General features: G+C 35.2%; 1 protein-coding gene across 1 annotated transcript in view; it reads left to right on the forward strand.

The window, feature by feature from the left end:
• Positions 1 to 293: 293 nt before the first annotated feature.
• The window catches only part of LOC124371112 (folylpolyglutamate synthase, mitochondrial-like), a gene marked incomplete at its 3' end in the record, with an annotated part of 34,335 nt that continues 15,240 nt past the window's right edge, over positions 294 to 19,388 (forward strand). The window contains 2 exon segments of the mRNA XM_046829426.1: positions 294 to 650; positions 12,621 to 12,739. Of these exon segments, the coding sequence (XP_046685382.1) occupies positions 549 to 650; positions 12,621 to 12,739 (221 nt within the window).

A 19,388-nucleotide genomic window follows, 5' to 3' on the forward strand; every position in this document is an offset into this window, starting at 1 on the left:
AACTTTTTGAACTTATTGTGAATGCAAAAATTACACTATAGCAATATTAACAAAACATTCGTTTTTGCTTCTCCAAAATAAAGAAACCAGACAATATTGAGACCAAAATATAAGACAGACGGCAGGAATAGGAGCTTAAAGTGCCAATAACTGTATAGTTTTCTATAACAATAAAAGTATGAAAAATGTAAAATACCTTTGTTTTTATTTTTTACTCCTTGTGAACTTTCCTACGCCCTGTACCTGTACTAAATAAAAATGAAAAACGCGGCACAAGACTGTCCTCACAAAAAAACGCATGCAATCTACAATTCATTTGAATGTTTTTATTCCTTCCTTCTATGTTTTATTTATTATTAAACTTCTGTTTACTTGTTTTGTTGATGGTTATGTAATGTATTGCCTTTGGAAGTTGGAATAATTAATGAATGGATTTGATAGTTATATAACCTAGATTTAGACCTTGTGCAATAGTATGAACTGGATAGTAATAGGGAGATTACTTCAGTCAAACCTCTAGTGTAGTCAGATATTGAATTTTGATCTTGATGACTTCATTTCGCTTATTTATCAAAGAAAAAATTAAAACTATGAAACAAGATGTCTTAAAATGCAATTATTCAAGCAACAATTATGCTGGAGGTTATAAGGTACAGTAAGTTATCTATATTTCTTAAAATTTGTTAACATGTATCTTATTAGAATGTTTGTAGGTTAGGAAAATGCATAGTATATTGGAGTGTCAGAAACATAGTGTAAGTAACCATTGAAAAGATAGGGTAATCAAATGTTAGTGGTTCAGTATATAAAGTGACCGCTGTAAACTAAACATTGATATTCCTGACTATCGAGTCTTTGATATTCTTTAGTATCAAATCCACGATATTCATAATTATTTAAAAGTATTAAAACCAAAATGTTAAACAAAATTACTTTTGTATTTCAAGTTAGTTTGGCTGTTTTTATATCTTTAAAGAAATAATTAGTGATCCATACAAAACTATCCAGGCTATGTATATTCATGAAATGCAATAAACAAGACAGTGCAATATTTTTTTACATTTTACTATTTTGATGGAAAAATGTGACAAATAACATGTACATCGCTATTATACTTCTCGTCATTACTCAAATACCATATAACTTACATGATGTTACTTCGTTTGACATTTGGAACAATAATTTCAGATCAGATTACATTATAGGTAAGATTGTGTTATAGTGCTTGAAAGCTATATTTTTATTTTTATTCATTCGTGGTAAACACCATTGTACAGCAGATAATAATGCACAAGATGGCAATACATAAAAGAAATCTTGTAAAATTTAAGCAGAAAGTTCAATTGCAAGAAGTAACATAATAATCTTGCATCAAGCATGATTATACAACTCCAGCTCAAAAAGTAGAATAAATGGACAGGCTACATAATATAAAAAAAATATTGATAAAAACAACAAAGCTATAACAAAAGAAAACTATACATATGACATTAATCATATTTTAAGCAATGATAAAAAATTAACAACTAAATTAATTTATTATCACTGGTAAATTAAACTATTTTCCTATGCTCCAAGATTATTCAAATAAATTAACATTAGGAATAGCAATAGTGTAAATGTTTACATGAAAATACATGCTTGAGGGACTACAAGCTGACGAAATAGAAATAATGTAATTTAGTTATTTCATTTCTGGTTCAAAGATGCAACTATTATATAAATATGACCTCGAACTGCAGACACTAAAAGAAGAGTTCGTTTGAGCAGGTTACACGAAGAAATCATTCTCACTCTGTAACACAAGTTAACGGAGTTAATACGCCGCGGTAGTAGGGTAGTGGATACCATAGTAGTTGGCCTCTTTTAGGCAGAACAGTATGAAATTATTGCATAATTTATTGAAGATCCACAGCAGTCTACCAAATTAGTAGGAAATCTTTGTGACGTTTACCAAGGGTCTGTGGTACGCTTAATGAAGAAAAATAAACTTAATCCTTAAAAAGTTCACCTTGTCCATGAGTTAAATGAAGACAATCCAGACCATCACACAGTGGGCATTGCCTGATTTAGGAACTAATAATAATTAGGGCACTATAAGATTGCTGTTGAGATTGATAATGTATGTTTTTATACTTAATACATCAAATAAAATAAATCTTCATTCATTTGCACATTTTGTACATCAAATAGTGTCAGATTAATGGAAAAGTAGACAAATTACATTATATAATTATAATGTAAAGTTTATAATTTAATTTTTAATAGATACCTTACAATTATTAAACAGTATACACTTACTATTACAAGAATTAATATTAAGATCTTAAGGGAAAGTACTCAAATTCTTCTAAAGTATATAAAGTTAACCATACCAAAAACTCTTAACTTTCTTATAAACAAGTAAATTTACTCTCACTTTTCATATGATCAGGAATTTTTCTTAAAACTTTCCTGCTCATAATTTATTTTTTTATACAATTCCAAACGACAAGGGATTATAAATTCATTTTTATATCTGGTGTGGTGTCATAGTGATGCACCACATTACTGCTACTGATAGACGTTTGATGTATAGCCTAACATACATGATAGCTTCAAAAATATTAAGTCCATATATAGTTAATATATTTTATTCTTTAAAAGTTCTTTGACAGATGCAACAAATTTTAATTTTTAAATGGTTCTAATAGCTTTTTTTTAACTATTAGTATTGCATCGAGATTTTCCTTTTTAGTAGCCCCATATACCCACAGTCCATATGTAATGTGAGAAAAAAATATGTTTTAAGGTGTCAGTACTGCATAAATCAGACATTCTCCTTATTGCATACAAGCCAGAATTAGTCTTATTTATAATAATTTTGGTGTTAGCATCCCATGATAAGTTATTTTCAACTGTTAGCCCAAAAATTTAACTTTTGGCAAATACTATTTAGTTTCCTTCAGAAATTGCTTGTTTATTTTGTTTAGTTTTAAAACATTAGTTTTTTATTGGATAATATATGCAAGCAGATCACTATATCGAATGTATTTAGTAATACATACAGCTAAGCATTTTTAAATATTTTCGTATATTTTAGGCTTAAATCTGAGAAAATTTAAAGTGAAACTTTTTTCAATCAATGTCAAATTCATTTGAGTCATAACTGTCATGTGTTCTTCTTGAGCCAGTTTTGGCTCGACTCTGAAAACAACTGCAAGACTGAGAGGACGTGGGTTGCATAGATCCATTTGACATAGATTTTTAAATTGAGGATATTATTGGATTTGAGGTGTACATCAAGGCATTGAATATATTTGTTATGGGGTTTTCATGAGAGATTTTTTTTGTGTTTTCTGTGTAGTTCCTAAAGTTCTTATTCCTTGATTCTAAGCACTCTTCTGAAAGCATGCTTATTGGGAGTACAGCTGATTTTATTAGACAATAGACAATAGACAATACACTTTATTGACATGTTCGTTGAGAACAGTACATGCGTCATTGGTACAGATTTCATGGTTGTATAAAAATTGCATAGCTTAATCTAAGTTACAAGTTTAAAAATTCACTTTCTGAGTAAAACGGTCTCTCTTGTAGCCAGGCAGTTAATGCTTTTTTTTAAACGTTTGGGTGGTTCATTCTTTAGGGATTCTGGAAGTTTATTGAAGTAGGCTGCTCCCTTATATGATGGTTTCCTGGCTGTGAGGCTCAGGTGGTGTACAGGCAGTGTGAAGTCAAGGACATGGCGTGTGTGATTACTGGTGAAGGTCTCTGTTTCTAGTTTTTCTTGAGTGTACCGCATGCAGAATTACTTCTAGGATGTACAAGTTTACTACTGTGAGGATCTTCAATTTTCTAAATGCTTCCCGGCAGCTTTCTTGGTATTGGAGTCCTTCTAGAGCTCTTATTGCTAGTTTTTGCTGCCTGAGGATCTTCTCCATGTTGCAGTTAGCTGTTCCTCCCCATAGTGCTATACCGTATCTGAGATGTGTCTCAAATAGTGGAAAAGTAGGCTGTTTTTAGCTGCGTCTTTATTGCTAATCTGTTTAATTCTGCGTATTACAAATATGCTGGTGCTTAATTTTTTTGCAAAGCTGTTCAGTTGTGTGCTTTCCAGGTTATATGTTCGTCAATTAATATACCAAAGGTGATTTGTATTGGTTTTTTGTTTCTAGGTCAGTGATTGGAAGATGTGTATTTTTTTTGCCTGGTGGAGAAGTTTATTTGAACAGTTTTATGTCATTTAGCACTAAGTTGTTCGAGATGCAGTATTGTTTTGTTGTGATTAGGGCGCTGCTTAGACTTCTGGCAAGGTGTTGCGTGGTTTTGTTAGATATTGTTATGACAGTTGTCATCTGCGTACATGGTGTGTGTGGCAGATGCGCTTCTAGGTAGTCAGGTTAGGTCTTCGTAAGCAGTAGGAAACAGGACCGGGCCCCAGCACTGATCCTTGTGGCACTCCCATCTGCATGTCGGCAGTTTTTTTGACTGAACTTTTTCTAATAAATTGTTTTTAGTGTATTGGATTTCCACCAGTTGTTTCCTGTTGTTTAGGTAGTTCCAGAACCAGTCTGCAGTTTTATCTTTTACACCCATGCTTTTTAGTTTTTGAAGAAGGCGTTTATGATTTAAGCAGTCAAATGCTTTTGTAAAGTCTAAGAATAAACTAGTAGCAGTGTGGCCCTCTTCCAGTTTTGTCTATGACATGCTCTATAAGTTGAATCAAGGCCGTGGTTGTGGATCGTCCTTTCATGAAACCATGCTGATGTTTAGTTAGTAGGCTATTGTGCTCAAGATATTGTAAAAGTCTTTCCAGTACTATTTTTTTCAATAATTTTGGAGAAGGTGGATATGTGTGATAATTGGTCGGTAGCTAGTCATGTCGGTGGTTGGTCCTTTTTTGTATTTCGGGTATACTTTTGCTGTTTTTAGTTTTTTCAGGGTAAATCCCTTGTTGTAAGGATATGTTTATGATGTGTGTTAGGGGATCAGAAATTTCTTCTTTACAGATTTTTGCTAGTTTTGATGAGATGTTATCTAGGCCAGATGAGGTTTTTGTTTTCATGGAGTCTATTGTTTTCTTCACTTCTTCTTTTGTTGTTGGTTCGAACTGAAAAGTGTTGTTAGTGAGTGGCGGGGGATTTTGGCTTGTAGTTATTTGTGGCATTTAAGTGGCTGTTTTGGAGAGTTCTTTGTGCTATTGAGGAGAAAAATTTGTTAAAGCAGTCTGCTACTTCTGCAGGGTTGTGAAGTATTTTTCCATTGATTTGAAGGTGTATTTGGTTGTTCGTTTTGTGTCTGGCTGTCTTCTCTTTGTTTATTATTTGCCATAGGGCTCTGGGCTTATTTTCGGAGTTACTTATATGTGCTGCTACCGACTCTTTTTTGAGCTTTAAGTCGTAGTCCTTTTTCCTGGCTATTGTCTCTGTTTTGTCTTCTATTCGGCCTGTGCACTGCTCTTTTTCTAGGGCTCGGATGTACTGTTCCTTAAGTCGTGTGCATTCCATGTCCCAGGTCTGGGTTTTGTTATGTTTATTTTTGAAGGTCTTCAGTGGGCAGGTGTTGTCAAGGGTTGCTTGGATGATATTGTGGAATATGTTGTAAGCTGCGTCAGTGTTGTTGGAGTGGTACACAGCATCCCATTTTTGTTTGGCTAGAGTTGATTTGAAGTTTTCTATTGATTTTTTGTTGAAATTTCTCTTCTTTGTTTTTAATTTTGGTGGGACAGTTTTTTTTTACTATGGTTAGTGTGGTTAATTGTGCTGTGTGGTCAGAGAGGCCGCTTTGGATTACTGATGTTTTTTACTAATTCTGGGTTTATGTTAGTGCACACCCAGTCTATTGATTTTGAAGTTTCATGGGTGATTCTTGTGGGTGGGAGCTGCATCCTTACCAAGTCAAATGCAGCGAGAAGTCGGCATCAAGGATTAGAATTTTATGGACACTCGATGGCATGTAATACTATAGATACAATTCTATGTATATTTGTGCCGTGTCCGCTGCATACTCTATAAAAGCTTCTATATTTACGGCATAACCACAAGACATAGTTTGTAGAATTATAGAAAATATCTTTATTAAACCCTTCCTGATTCCTGTAGCAGAAGCAACAAGAGAAGGTTGTTCAAAACCACCTAGCAGTATTGCCGTCATTGGTTGTACCAAATCCTAGTTTGGATATATCAACTAACAAACCCATTGTTGATTTCAGTTCTGCTTTAATGCTTTAGTATTCTTTTTGGTTTCTGTCACAACTGCTGTTTCCTCTTATCTTCTGATTTTCCACTTTTTAACGACAAGACAATAAGAAATATGCAACAGATACTCAAAACTTTTAATCCAAGCATGTAACGTGTAACATTTGAATAACTCATAGTCAAAAAGGAACTCATTCATTGGAGATTCTTGACGTGGTTTAAGCCATTCATCAGCTGACAGATTAGTTATCGTGATACAGTTCTGGTCAGCTTAGCAATCTTTCTTAGCTGATTTTAGAATCTCGTGTGATGGCTATAAGTTTGTAATATGAGCCATGCATTAATATATATGTATGTTTTATGAAATCTCCATCTATGATTAAAGCTAGAGCTTCTTTAGGTTTATAAGATATTATTGGCTCAAAATAAAAAGCTTTTTTAAATTTTCTATTATTTCACAAAAGAAAACTCACAATTATCCAAATTATTGGATAATTGTGAGTTTTCTTTTGTGAAATAATAGAAAATTTATATTCCAATAAGAAGAGCTCCTCCTCCTTCATAGCTTTTTTAAAGTTTTGATACTCTTCATAGTGAAATTTCCAATTCCTTTAGAATCTTGGCGGCATCTCTTTTTTCAGATTTATCTAAGCTGAGGCCTGGCTTGTGTGAGACTTTAAATGAATATGACAAACTGTGATGAATCTGACTGGCTACACTGTAATTTTTATCAAGCAATCATTGGATTGAAAAAAATAACATTTAAAATGTTAAACACTTTGTACAATAATATATTAGTCTTCTTCTTTAAAAATTAGTTATAGTGAATAGTAGTACATAGTTTTACATAATTTATTGAAAACATGGTTTTTACTTAATATTTTTATGATGGTTAAGTTACAATAGGCATACAGTGAAATATTTTACCGATGTGAATTAAAAAGTCATAATACTTTATTGTTATTCTTCATCGAGTCTATTCATATGAGCTGAGGTTGTGTGGTGCCATGGAAAATAATACAAACCTAAGGAAGCCATGAGTCCAAAAAGTTTGGGAAACACTACCCTAAATGAATGTAAGAAATAAATTATAAAAGACAAAAGAAGAACCTGAAGAAACCTCTGTGAAAATATTAACTGTTTATTAGACGTTTCCAAGCTCCATAAATCTCTCTAAACCCTCTGGGGTTATTGTTAAAGGCTAATGGCAGCCTAACTGAGAATAGGAAGGAGACATCAGAAGTTCTGCTGAAGACACACTTTCCCGGTGGACTCTTGCCACAAGATGTGAATTTCTATTGTCTGGTGGGGAAGAGGACCGGTCAGGAGGTTGCTAGGTCTAGCAATCATGAAAAATCGTCACAGCAGAAAGGATTAAATGGGCTACCACATTTTTTAAGCCCTTCAAATCACCAGGAGTGGACGGAGTCTCTCCAGCCCTTCTACAAGAAAAGTTGGATATTCTCTTAAATACCTTATAACACTGTCCAGGAGCAGCTACGCTTTTGAATTTATTCCAAAAACTGGAGGACAATATTGGTGATATTTATACTGAAAAAAGCTAGACCCTAAATCATACAAGCTGATCAGCTTAACCTTCATGATGAAACTACAGTATAGAAAAATATGATTGTTACACCAGACAGATCTTTTGTCGTCTAGGTGTTTCTGATGTGGAAACAGTGCAAAAAGTTCAATTTTATAGTTTTTGTCACCGACTTTTTTGGATCTCTTCAGACAGACGTGCACTCTAGATTCCAGGAGTCAAGTCTGTGACAGTGTCAGGTTTCAGATGCTGCACTGAGTGGAGGGTGAGATGGAGCTTAACTTAACATTCATATCAATCTTTAGTTACCTCTTCCGTGGTTACATATTTATAAATTTTAATTTTAATGGAACTAGTACAATAGTATTTGTGGTCCCAAAGCCTATGTCATGTTGTTGAGGTTTTCTGACCCTCCAAAGTAAGTTTGGGATGAAAAGATTTTAGTAGGTTTTCTAGAAAGTAAACATGGAAATATGTTCTAGAAAAAATTGGTCAAAATCAATCAACTTTTAAAAATGAGAGGTCTTGGTGCAATCCCAATGGGAGGCCTTTTGGGCGTAGTCATAGATACCACTTTCATGCTTATTAGTAAATTTTCATTTTAATGGAACTAACTTACCTGTACATCTACACCTATTATCATGTCTTTTTGCAGCAATGTAATGTCTGGTTCCTCCCTCCAAGTACATTGGGAGGATGATTTATTTTTTTCTAGAAATAGTCATAAAAATACATATTAGAATAAATTTGATCAAAATCAGACAATTTTTAAAATGGGGGAGGCCTTTTGGGCTTAGTCACAGATACCACTTTTATGCTTTACTTATTAGTAAATTTTCATTTTAATGGAACTAACTTACCTGTACATCTACACCTATTATCATGTCTTTTTGCAGCAATGTAATGTCTGGTTCCTCCCTCCAAGTACATTGGGAGGATGATTTATTTTTTTCTAGAAATAGTCATAAAAATACATATTAGAATAAATTTGATCAAAATCGGACAATTTTTAAAATGGGGGAGGCCTTTTGGGCTTAGTCACAGATACCACTTTTATGCTTTACTTATTAGTAAATTTTCATTTTAATGGAACTAACTTACTGTACCTGTACATCTACACCTATTATCATGTCTTTTTGCAGCAATGTAATGTCTGGTTCCTCCCGTCAAGTACATTGGGAGGATGATTTTTTTTTTTAGAAATAGTAATAAAAGTATATATTAAAATAAATTTGATCAAAATCGGACAACTTTTAAAATGGAGTGAGGGGGAGGGGATCTAAAATGTATATTGTTTATTTTTTTAATTTTTCTGAGGGAAAGAGATGGTTGTCCCAGCGTGTAGTTCTAAAAAGACCTTTGCGCCTCCCTTACTTATGTTTGTACCCTTACTAGCGGACCCGGCGCGCTTCGCTGCGCATTTCAATAAGTTTCCCGCGGCTTCGCACGCGATTTCCCGTTGAAAACAGTACACTATATTCACTTATTCATTTTCTATCACATTCTAAACATTGCTGAGATAATTGATAGTCGTTCCTTCGTGAGCTTCTTGGGCGCATTATGAAGGTATGTACCACATTCCTGATACTTCTGTCAAAAAAAAAACAACTAAGGTTGATTTTATAACATTCTTTATATTTGTAGCCAACGTAAGATAGTAATTATGATATCTGCATTGCTCTTCTGATCAAGCATGAGCATGGTTTATATTAAATAAATATTGCAGTTAAAGGTGAATTTTTACGTCAAATTTGAATTGTATTATCTGGATAGTAAAGTCTATGTTTAACAGTGATTGCAGAAACAGTTTAAACAAAATTTGTCGTTTCTCTTAAGCTTACTCTATGCTTTAAAACTATAAGTGTAGTAATTAAATTATATATAAATATATTTTTTGTCGCATTATATATGTTTACAAAGAACAGCTGATTAAAAATTTGAAAAGACTCTTTCACTTAATAACATATGTTTGCTGCAATGCATTTCTTACGGGTATTTCTGTAACCAGTGGGGCGGAATCCTGAATCGGGAAAGGGATAAAAAGTATCCTATAACCTTCTACAGATCAAGACGAACAAATTTAAAAAAAAATTAGGCGAATCCGTCCAGCCGTTTGTGAGTGATGCTGTTACACACGAACAGTTTCATTTTTATATATACCCTTAAAATCTAAGACTTTTACAGGAGCCAATTAAATTTAATGGTTCCTGTTCTCTGATGTCCTTGGGACTGAGAATATGTCCCTAGGAATTTTTTCCTACTTTTAGATATGACAGGACAGTTTAGCCATATGTGTTCCCCTGATTCTTCTGCTTCTCCGCAGAGTCTGCATTCATCAGTCTGACTAAGACCCATCTCATAAGATGTTTTCTAAGGGGGCCATGTCCTGTCAGCATTCCTACTGCCAATCTTATGTCTTCCTTACTTTGTCCTAGGAGAGATGTCCACTCTTTAGCATAAGGAGGGATAAATATTTTGATTACTTAATCCTGAAGCCCTACTCCAGTTATTGGATCTAATCCTCTTTTTCCGATCTTTTACAAAAGCTTTGCTGTAGGAGAAGGCTAATCCACAGCCTGGCTCAGGTCCTAGTGCATCAAGTGCTTTAAGTGTAGCCTGGCTATCAGAGAGGATTAAATATTCTGCTCCTTTTGGCCCTATTTTTATGAATCTTCTGGCGCATGATTCTTTTGCCATAACTTCCACTTGGAAGACTGTGACGTGTTTTCCTAGGGGCACAGCTAAGTTAACTCCTGTTCCATAAATACAAAATTCTGCCCTAGAGTCAAGGCGTGAACTATTTGTATATAACTTCTGGACTCCTTTAGTAGCGTAGGCCTCCTTTTTACTTACTTCATTTTTTATATTCTCCAATAGAGACTATGTATGGTTTATCAAAGGAGTATTTCTTAACCATTCTTTCTGTATTGGCTTGGTTATCATTTCAGCCTCAGGAAAATCCTGGGCTGTTTTCATGTTCCTTCTGAGGAGGTAGACTTAATCACCTTTATTCCCAGAAGCTTCATTGCACTTATCTTCTCATCTCCTGCCCCAGAGGGAAGTATCCCAGTACAGTTTCAAGTGCCAGGGTTGGACAGGAGCTCATTGCTCCTGTGAAGCTTATGAAAGCTAAGTCTCTGTAACCTCTTGGCAGCTTTTTTTGTTCCACTTTTGGCCACCACACTAATGCAGCATATGTGACAATTGGTTTTATAATGGCTTCATAGATCCAATAAATTATTTTGAGTTTCAAACCCCATTTAAATCCAAAGAGTCTCACGCAGGCCTCAAGGGTCATTTTTGTAATAGTAGCCGATTCATCCGTGATCTTTGTTGTAACTTGTCTACTTTTTAGAATGATTATTATCCACTTGACAGCATCTGGGACAACTCCAAATCATTCTAGAGCTGCCTCCATGGATTGATATGCTACTCCGTCTAAAGCTCCTTCAATATCCTTAAAGACGCTGACAAGGGCTTCCTTTTCTTTGAAGGTGCCCTCCACCGCTTCCACCAAGCTGTGGAGAGTGGTGGTTGTTGACTTTTATCTTTTACTTATGCATGTTGATATAGACTGAGTGGGTGTACATGTAAGGTTTTGTCCCTTATGTACCATAGATTTTACATGAACGAGGTTAGGCTTATAGGTCTGTTACAAGTTGGGTTGAGGCAGATCCCTGTTCTTTTACCACACAAACACCACAAGTGCCGTCCTCCAGTTCTTTGGAATAAATCCTAGGGCATAACTGTTTCTAAACAAAATAGTGAGTGTGTCTAGTAGAATATCCGGCCTTTCTCCAAGATCTATCCACCCTGGAGATCTAAATGGCTTAAAGTATCTTATTGCCCATTTAATTCTTTCAGATGTAAAGATTCTTTTTGACCGTTGTTTGGATTTAGCAACCTCCTGACCAAATCTCTTCCTGCTCTAGAGAATAAAATTCTCATTTTGAGTCAAAGAGATCGCCCGGAAAATGCGTCTCCAACAGTTGTAGTCTCCTTCTTGTTCACCGTAAGGCCTCCATTGGCCTTTACAAAGACTCTAAAGGGTTAGAGTGATCAATTTGGAGAGTTTTATGAAGCCTGGCAGCCTCTGGTAGGCTGTTAATGTTTTTGCGAAAGTTTTTCCAGGTTCTTGTTTTATTTTCCTAATTTCTTTCTTGTATTCATTTAGGGCATATTGGTAAGGGATCCAGTCATCTGTCATTTTTGCCCATTTGAGAAGTTTATTGGTTTTGTTTTTGATTGTTTCTTACCTCCCAGTCCACCAAGGCACATTTTCTTTAGTCTGTTTGGTCTTAGGGGACAGTTTTTCTTATAGGTCTTTATGGCGGCTTGCTCTACCAGTTGAGCCGACCTATCTAGTTCAAATTCATCTTTCTGATAGGATTCTATTTCCTTCAACTCTTTGGTGAGGGACACTCTGTATCCCCTCCAGTTGCTGGATTTTGGAACCCTGTGGATCACGTTCACCTCATCTCCCGCCTCTCCTACCTAATGGGGCAGTGATCCAAAAGTGAAGCCTTGAAAACACCAAACACCACCTTACACATTAGTAAGGTGGCAGTGAAACATGCCACCTTACTATATAAATGAAATGAATTTAAGTCCTTTAGATAAGATAATATCCAAAACCTCTTGACCTACTCTAGTTATAAAAGTGAGATTAGACCCTCTATTTTCTAGAATAGGATCATTACTAAAAATAAATTACAGGAGATCCTAACTTCTTGGGTTAATGTTGGTGCTACCCCAGTAGGTGTGATCACAGCTGAGGAAATTAACCTCATAATGCTGAGATTTGGTGAATCTTATACTATTTCAAATTCTGAACATAATTTACAATCTTTTGTACTCTATGTTTTGTTGAAAATAATCAGTTTATGCTTTTTCAGGACGCTATTGAAGCATTGAATTCATTACAAACAAATGCTCAAGTTCTTCAGAAGTTAAAACTTACAAAAAATTATAGTCAAGAAAACAATGTTCAGTCTACTATAAAGTACCTCTCTAGGTATGTAATATAATAAGTTGATATCATTAAAACATTACATTTTAGTATAAATATTAAAATAAAAAGGCTTATGGGGTATAATCTACTTCATAAAAACAGTGATTCAAGGATTCTTCCTCAGGAAATTGTTGACCTTTGAGACCTCTCCAATGTAATCTAGAATCAGAATCAGAATTGTATTTGGATGTACTTAGATAGTAATTAATGGTTATATAAATTCTGGAGTTCTATCATACTGTCAGTATGTCAGTACTTGCTTAGGTATTGTATGATAAGCACGAATTAAGTACATTATGATATTTAATTCAATACAAGTTTAACTGTCTGAAACTTGTAATACTAATTTTTATATTCCAGTGTTTTAAGGTAGATTTTGAACTGAATTTATCTTATTCAATTAGTCACTGAGTACTATTGTATTGTGGAGTTTGGGTAAAAATAAAAACACAGTAGACCAGTCGTTATAAATTATGCCTTTGCCCTTTTTTATTTTGTAACATCATTTCCATTAATGTCACATGTTATTGTTTTGCATAAAATGTGAACTGTATTTTCATGTTAACAATAAGAGATCAGTGAATCATATGATTGATTGCATTGAAAAATCTGTAAACAAATGAGAGTTTGGCTTTTGGAAACAATTGTTAAAAACAAGTACGTAAACAAATAACTGTTTAATATTATTAGTGTGATATAAAAAGCTTTGAGATTTACTTCCATATATAAAAATTTATTGTTTTCAATCCCTCTAAAGTACAAAAAATACATCTAAAATGTATATATAAATTTAAAAACATCTAAAATATATCATTGAAGACATTTACTATGTAGAGATCATCACTGTGTGTGTACCAAAGTATTGAAAAAATATGCCTACAGAAGTGTGTAGATTGTAGTATACTATAATTATATAGTATTATATTTCACTATTATTACATATTAATGTATCAATAGAAAAAATTTTAATTGTCATAGAAATGTAACAATTAAATTTTTACTTCTGTCTGTTTGGAAATAGTTTATTTTCAATGTTTCAGAATTTTTATGTAAAATAATTAGTACATATTACGATACATAACAGTTTTCAAAGAGCGACTTGTAGTTTTTTATATTAAATACTGGAATGACAAACTTCATAAAAATCACTATCAATAAGAATTGGTACAATTATAATAGATTTTTATTAATTTTATTCTTATAGTAAGCGTTTAATAATATCCAAGGAGGGTACTTCTGGGTGGTTTATAGCTTCCAGTTGAATCTACACTGGGTACAGCAAAAACCGGTGTGTAACTCATGTCTGAGCAAACCTATGGATGTCCAGGAGCAGCACATCACTAACCGCAAATGTCAAGATAATTGGGTGCAAGGGTTGATCAATAGATCAAGTCTACTGTGGCAGATTACTGTTGGAATTGGTGGAGTTTTCTAAGTATTAAGGGCTGTTGCTAGGCTAGACATAAGGGAATACCACCCCCTGTTTGTTCTCTTTATTTTTCAAAATTGGATACATTTCTTTTCCAAAACATCACAGAATTATTAGGTATACACGATGTTATGTCGGCACATTGAAAGATCAGAGATAAAAACTAAGGAACTTAAAATATGTGGTGGCAATGAATCGTCACTGAATTTCTCGTATATCATTTACGAGCGAAGAAATTTACACCACCAAATTTATCTTTGTGGCATTTCCTGCAAATACAACTGGTGGCGATAAACCTTCACATTTCCACTCAGCGTAAGAGTAAACTACAATATTACAGTTGTTTATTTGGTTTGAAGATGGACTAGAGATAGAGAATCAGTAATATTTGACCAGGGGACCGGGAATTTGAAAAAAGGTTTTGAGTGGCCACTCTGTTTAACCAATTTTTTCAATTAGCCTATATTTATAGCCTTAAAAGCACAGAGTAAGCTTGATAGTAACAACACTTGTTATTTAAACATTTTCTGCAACGCTGTTGAGCATGCAAGAAAATATCCAGATAAGAAAATTAAAATTTTTAGTAACAATATACTTTTAACTGTACATTTGACCAAATATTAAGTATGAAGTAATTGGTCAGTTCTGTAATGCAAATATCAAAGACAGAGTTACTATAATATTTTTACTATAAATTTAAAGACTGTTATAAAACCCATCTTGGTTGCCTTTTGACAAAGTTTTTGGGGAAATAAGGCAAAATCAATTATGTCACAATAAATACTAAGACCAGAGTAAATTACAGTGTCCATAAATACACATTGACATATTTTGTTGATCGTGGCAACAAGTCAAATTCAAAATTGGCATCAGAAATATAGTACATTCCAACCAGAAATGTTCATATATACTTGCAAAGCCTACGAAATTGTATGCAAGGCTGTGGATAACTAGTAAGTAGTACATAATATTTATTTTGAGGTATTTAGTTTTTCATATCTAAGTGATCAAACATCAATGTTGTTAAATTTAGGTCAATACAAAAAAATTAAATTCCGTTATTTTACACCACAAATACTGTGCATAGTTGACAAGGCAAACTAAAGGCAGGTTTGCTTGAATTTACCTTTTGAAATTAAAGAGAAATAGTGCTATTATATAGAGAGTGAACATCACTAATCTCATTGTTTTTTTATACAGGTTATAAAATTAACCAGTTCTAGTCTTTCTCTTCTGATGATGCCGATGACTGTTAGATTTACTGGATCCCTACTAAGAACAATAGTGAGGAGAATGCTTCAAAACCAATTGCTCATGGTTAAATTACGATTAGTACTACAGAATGGTGTTGAGAGGTCTTGATAGTGTAATGAGTGGCCAGTTGCATTTTTGTACTTTTCCTTATCAATGGTTCTGTGTTTAACATGGTCCTAGTTCCGATACCACAGATCGTAACAAATTTTATGCAATACTTGGCTTTTGACGTGACAACGTCTTAAATTAGGTTGCGGCTCGGAGTCACTCATGAAAAAGTGTAACGCCCGGTAACGTTACGATGCCCGTCCAGTGGGTCCGCCGCACGGGATAAAGCAGATAATTATGTTTATTCGTGAAAATGTGGAGTGCTTAGATTCGTCATTTACAACAACTACAACAATAAAGGTAAATAATTGTACACTGATATTTCATTATCGTAAACTATGATTGATTGATTAATTGTTAGATTGACACAAAAGTTGAGAAACTGAGTTTATAGGTTATGTCATACTATTGACAAATGTTGATAGTGTTAAGTAAATTATTAGTTTAAATCACTCTGCAATCAATCGTAATTCAGTCGATTGAGAAGAAACAGCGCGTATTGCTAGTCAAACATTTAAAATAACAAATTATAACCTCTAACCTGTCATAACAGTGCGACCAAACAAACGAACTAAACCGACCAATCACCACGCGTGGAGTTAGAATTTAACTGTGTTTAGCAAGAATTTCAAATTCCAATTTTAGTAAATGTTTTATTCAACTTTACCATTTACAATAACAAATTTTAATTAATTTCAAATTATGTACAATGTTTTAGTAAACAAAATATATTTCTATAGTTAAAATTTGTGCAATTCTTATTTTCATTCAATTCCTTGTTCCTATTGTGCAATTTAATAATATTCATATCAATAAATATTCTACCGAGAAAAAGACGTTGTCACGTAAAATCTTCGCCCGTAAAACCGACTTTACAGGCAACCATAATTTTTTTTTTTTTGGCATGCAGATCTTCAATGGACATATACCTCGAAAGTTAATAGTTGTTCCATCTATAGTGACATAGTGTTCAGAGTCAAAATTTAAAATGTTCAATTCATTTGTTTATAAATCTAGACCATATTGAATTGTTGCCAATGCCAGTGAATTCCCAATAACACATTGAGACTACCTAAATAGTGATATCAGAAAAGCCACCTAGATGCTGGTGAGGTAAGGTTGCCAGCAAAGCCAGCATATTCCCAATACTGCCTCTTGAGACTAGCAAGTTAGGGTTTTCTGGGAAGCCATCTTGATGCTGGTGAGATAAGGTTGCCAGCAAAGCCAGCATATTCCCAATACTGCCTCTTGAGACTAGCAAGTTAGGGTTTTCTGGGAAGCCATCTTGATGCTGGTGAGATAAGGTTGCCAGCAAATACAGCATATTCCCAATACTGCCTCTTGAGACTAGCAAGTTAGGGTTTTCTGGGAAGCCATCTTGATGCTGGTGAGATAAGGTTGCCAGCAAATACAGCATATTCCCAATACTGCCTCTTGAGACTAGCAAGTTAGGGTTTTTTGGGAAGCCATCTTGATGCTGGTGAGATAAGGTTGCCAGCAAATACAGCATATTCCCAATACTGCCTCTTGAGACTAGCAAGTTAGGGTTTTCTGGGAAGCCATCTTGATGCTGGTGAGATAAGGTTGCCAGCAAAGCCAGCATATTCCCAATACTGCCTCTTGAGACTAGCAAGTTAGGGTTTTCTGGGAAGCCATCTTGATGCTGGTGAGATAAGGTTGCCAGCAAAGACAGCATATTTCCAATACTGCTTCTTGAGACTAGCTAACTTGACCCAGTTAAAAAATCGTTTGGCTCTGGAATCTTGGGATCATGTATTAGGCTGCAGTGACACGAACGATGCATACAACAATTTCATTGCAACAGTCACATTGATCCTTGACCTTACTTGTCCTCCGAGAAAATCTAGGAGTGGGAGAAACAAAAGAAGAGAAAATTTTCTGCAGTGAAGAGGTCAGAGAATTGAAGAGAAGGTTCTTGGAAGCCAACAATCAATATCTTCTCAGTGGAGGTCATGGAGATAAAATAAGAGCGAACACCTTAAAAAAGTCATATGACCTAAAACTAAAGAGCTTCGTCGCACCTTTAACTCCAACCACATCAGCACATCCGATAATAAAAAGCAAGGCCATCTGGGATGTGATTAACTGCGAGCGAAACCCTAACAAAGTCCCACAAACTGAAGTAAAATCCTTGTCTGTTGACGAAGTGAACATCACGGATCCTAATGAAATTGCTTCCTGTTTTAACCAGTTTTTTGTCGATATTGCGGAAAAAACACTCTTCAGTCCTCGGCTGTTGCCTCAGGTCACTCACCTCCTAAATCCAACTGTCGAGGAAGTCTACAACGGCCCTAGTAAGACTGAATGAGTTTACAGCTACAAACGAGGCGGAATTGATTAGGACGATCGACTCTATAAAGCAAAAACCCTCTGCTGGTTTGGACGAGATCTCTTCCAGAATGGTTAAGTTCTGCAAGGAGGAGCTTCTGGTGCCACTTGTACACATATGCAATCTCTCCTTTCAGCAGGGACGCTTCCCTTCTAAAACTAAAAGTGGCTAAGGTTTTTTCCTCTCCATAAACGAGGGAAACAAGAGGACATGGGCAATTATTAGGCCAATATCGTTGGTTCCAACTTTCTCAAAGATCATCGAGAAGATTGTCATAACAAGACTATTTCAACACCTCAATCTAAATGGCCTTCTTACCAAATGTCAGCATGGTTTCATGAAGGGTAGGGTCGACACTGACAGGTTGGGTGGAACTTCTAAAGGACATCATCAACACATAGAGAATGGCTACTCCGTCTCCGGGATCTTCGTCGACATGAGTAAGGCTTTTGATTGCCTAGGCCACGAACTGATTCTATCAAAACTGAGCTTCCTGGAATAGATGGAAGGGCTCTCTGCTGGTTCTCTGACTATCTGGAAGACAGGTCACAAATTGTGGAAATTTCTCACGTCACTGGGGGGAAGTTGTGCAGGTCAAGATCCTGTCCTCTGCCTGTACGCAGAGGTGTGCCTCAAGGATCAGTGTTGGGTCCTGTTATGTTTATATTGTTTACTAATGACTTACCATCTTATGTCAACCCCTATGGCAATTGCTATATGTATGCCGATGATACCGTCATCTTATCATCAGGGAAGAATGTGGATTCAGTTGAGGTCAATTCCTTCATTGCTTTGAGTGTGGGCCTCTGACTACTGCTCCAGGAATGACTTGGTTCTAAACGAGGAAAAAACATAGCAGTTGCTGTTTGGACCAAAGAAAAAGCTAATATGTGGTATCCCAAATCTTCTGATCACAAACAACACCAAACACCCTGGGTGTTGTTGTGGATGTTGACCTCTCTTGGAAGAATCATATAGATTGTCTTTGCAGGAGACTTAGCACTGCCTTATTTGCCATTAAAAGAATTGTAGCTGTGGGAACTGAGGAGGCAGTCAGAGCGACTTACTTTGCCTTGTTTGATAGCCATCATATGACCTATGGGATCGCTTTGTTGTGGGGTGGATTCGTCCTGCTTCAATTTGGAGAGAATCCTACTTATTCAGAAGAGGGCGATTAGAGCAATGGCTGGACTGGGATTCCGTGAAAGCTGTAGGGAAACCTTCCGTAAGTGGGAAATCCTAAAACCGTGGCATCAGCTTACATCTTGGCAACTATAATGGAAGCTTGCAATAGCAACTCACCGATAAATTCATCTATCCACTGATCCACCGAACCAGGAATGCGAACAATTTCAACCTTCTTTCTCATCGCACAGCGCTGTTTGCGAAGAAACCTTCCTACGCAGGTTCCAGATTCTTCAAATCTCCTTCCGGATGAGCTGAAGAACTTAAGGGATTTCACCTTCAGACGACACCTTGAGGAGGTGGTTTGTGCAGCGGCCATTCTATGC

The sequence above is a fragment of the Homalodisca vitripennis genome, unplaced genomic scaffold, assembly GCF_021130785.1.
Source record: "Homalodisca vitripennis isolate AUS2020 unplaced genomic scaffold, UT_GWSS_2.1 ScUCBcl_909;HRSCAF=3852, whole genome shotgun sequence".
NCBI lineage: Eukaryota > Metazoa > Arthropoda > Insecta > Hemiptera > Cicadellidae > Homalodisca > Homalodisca vitripennis.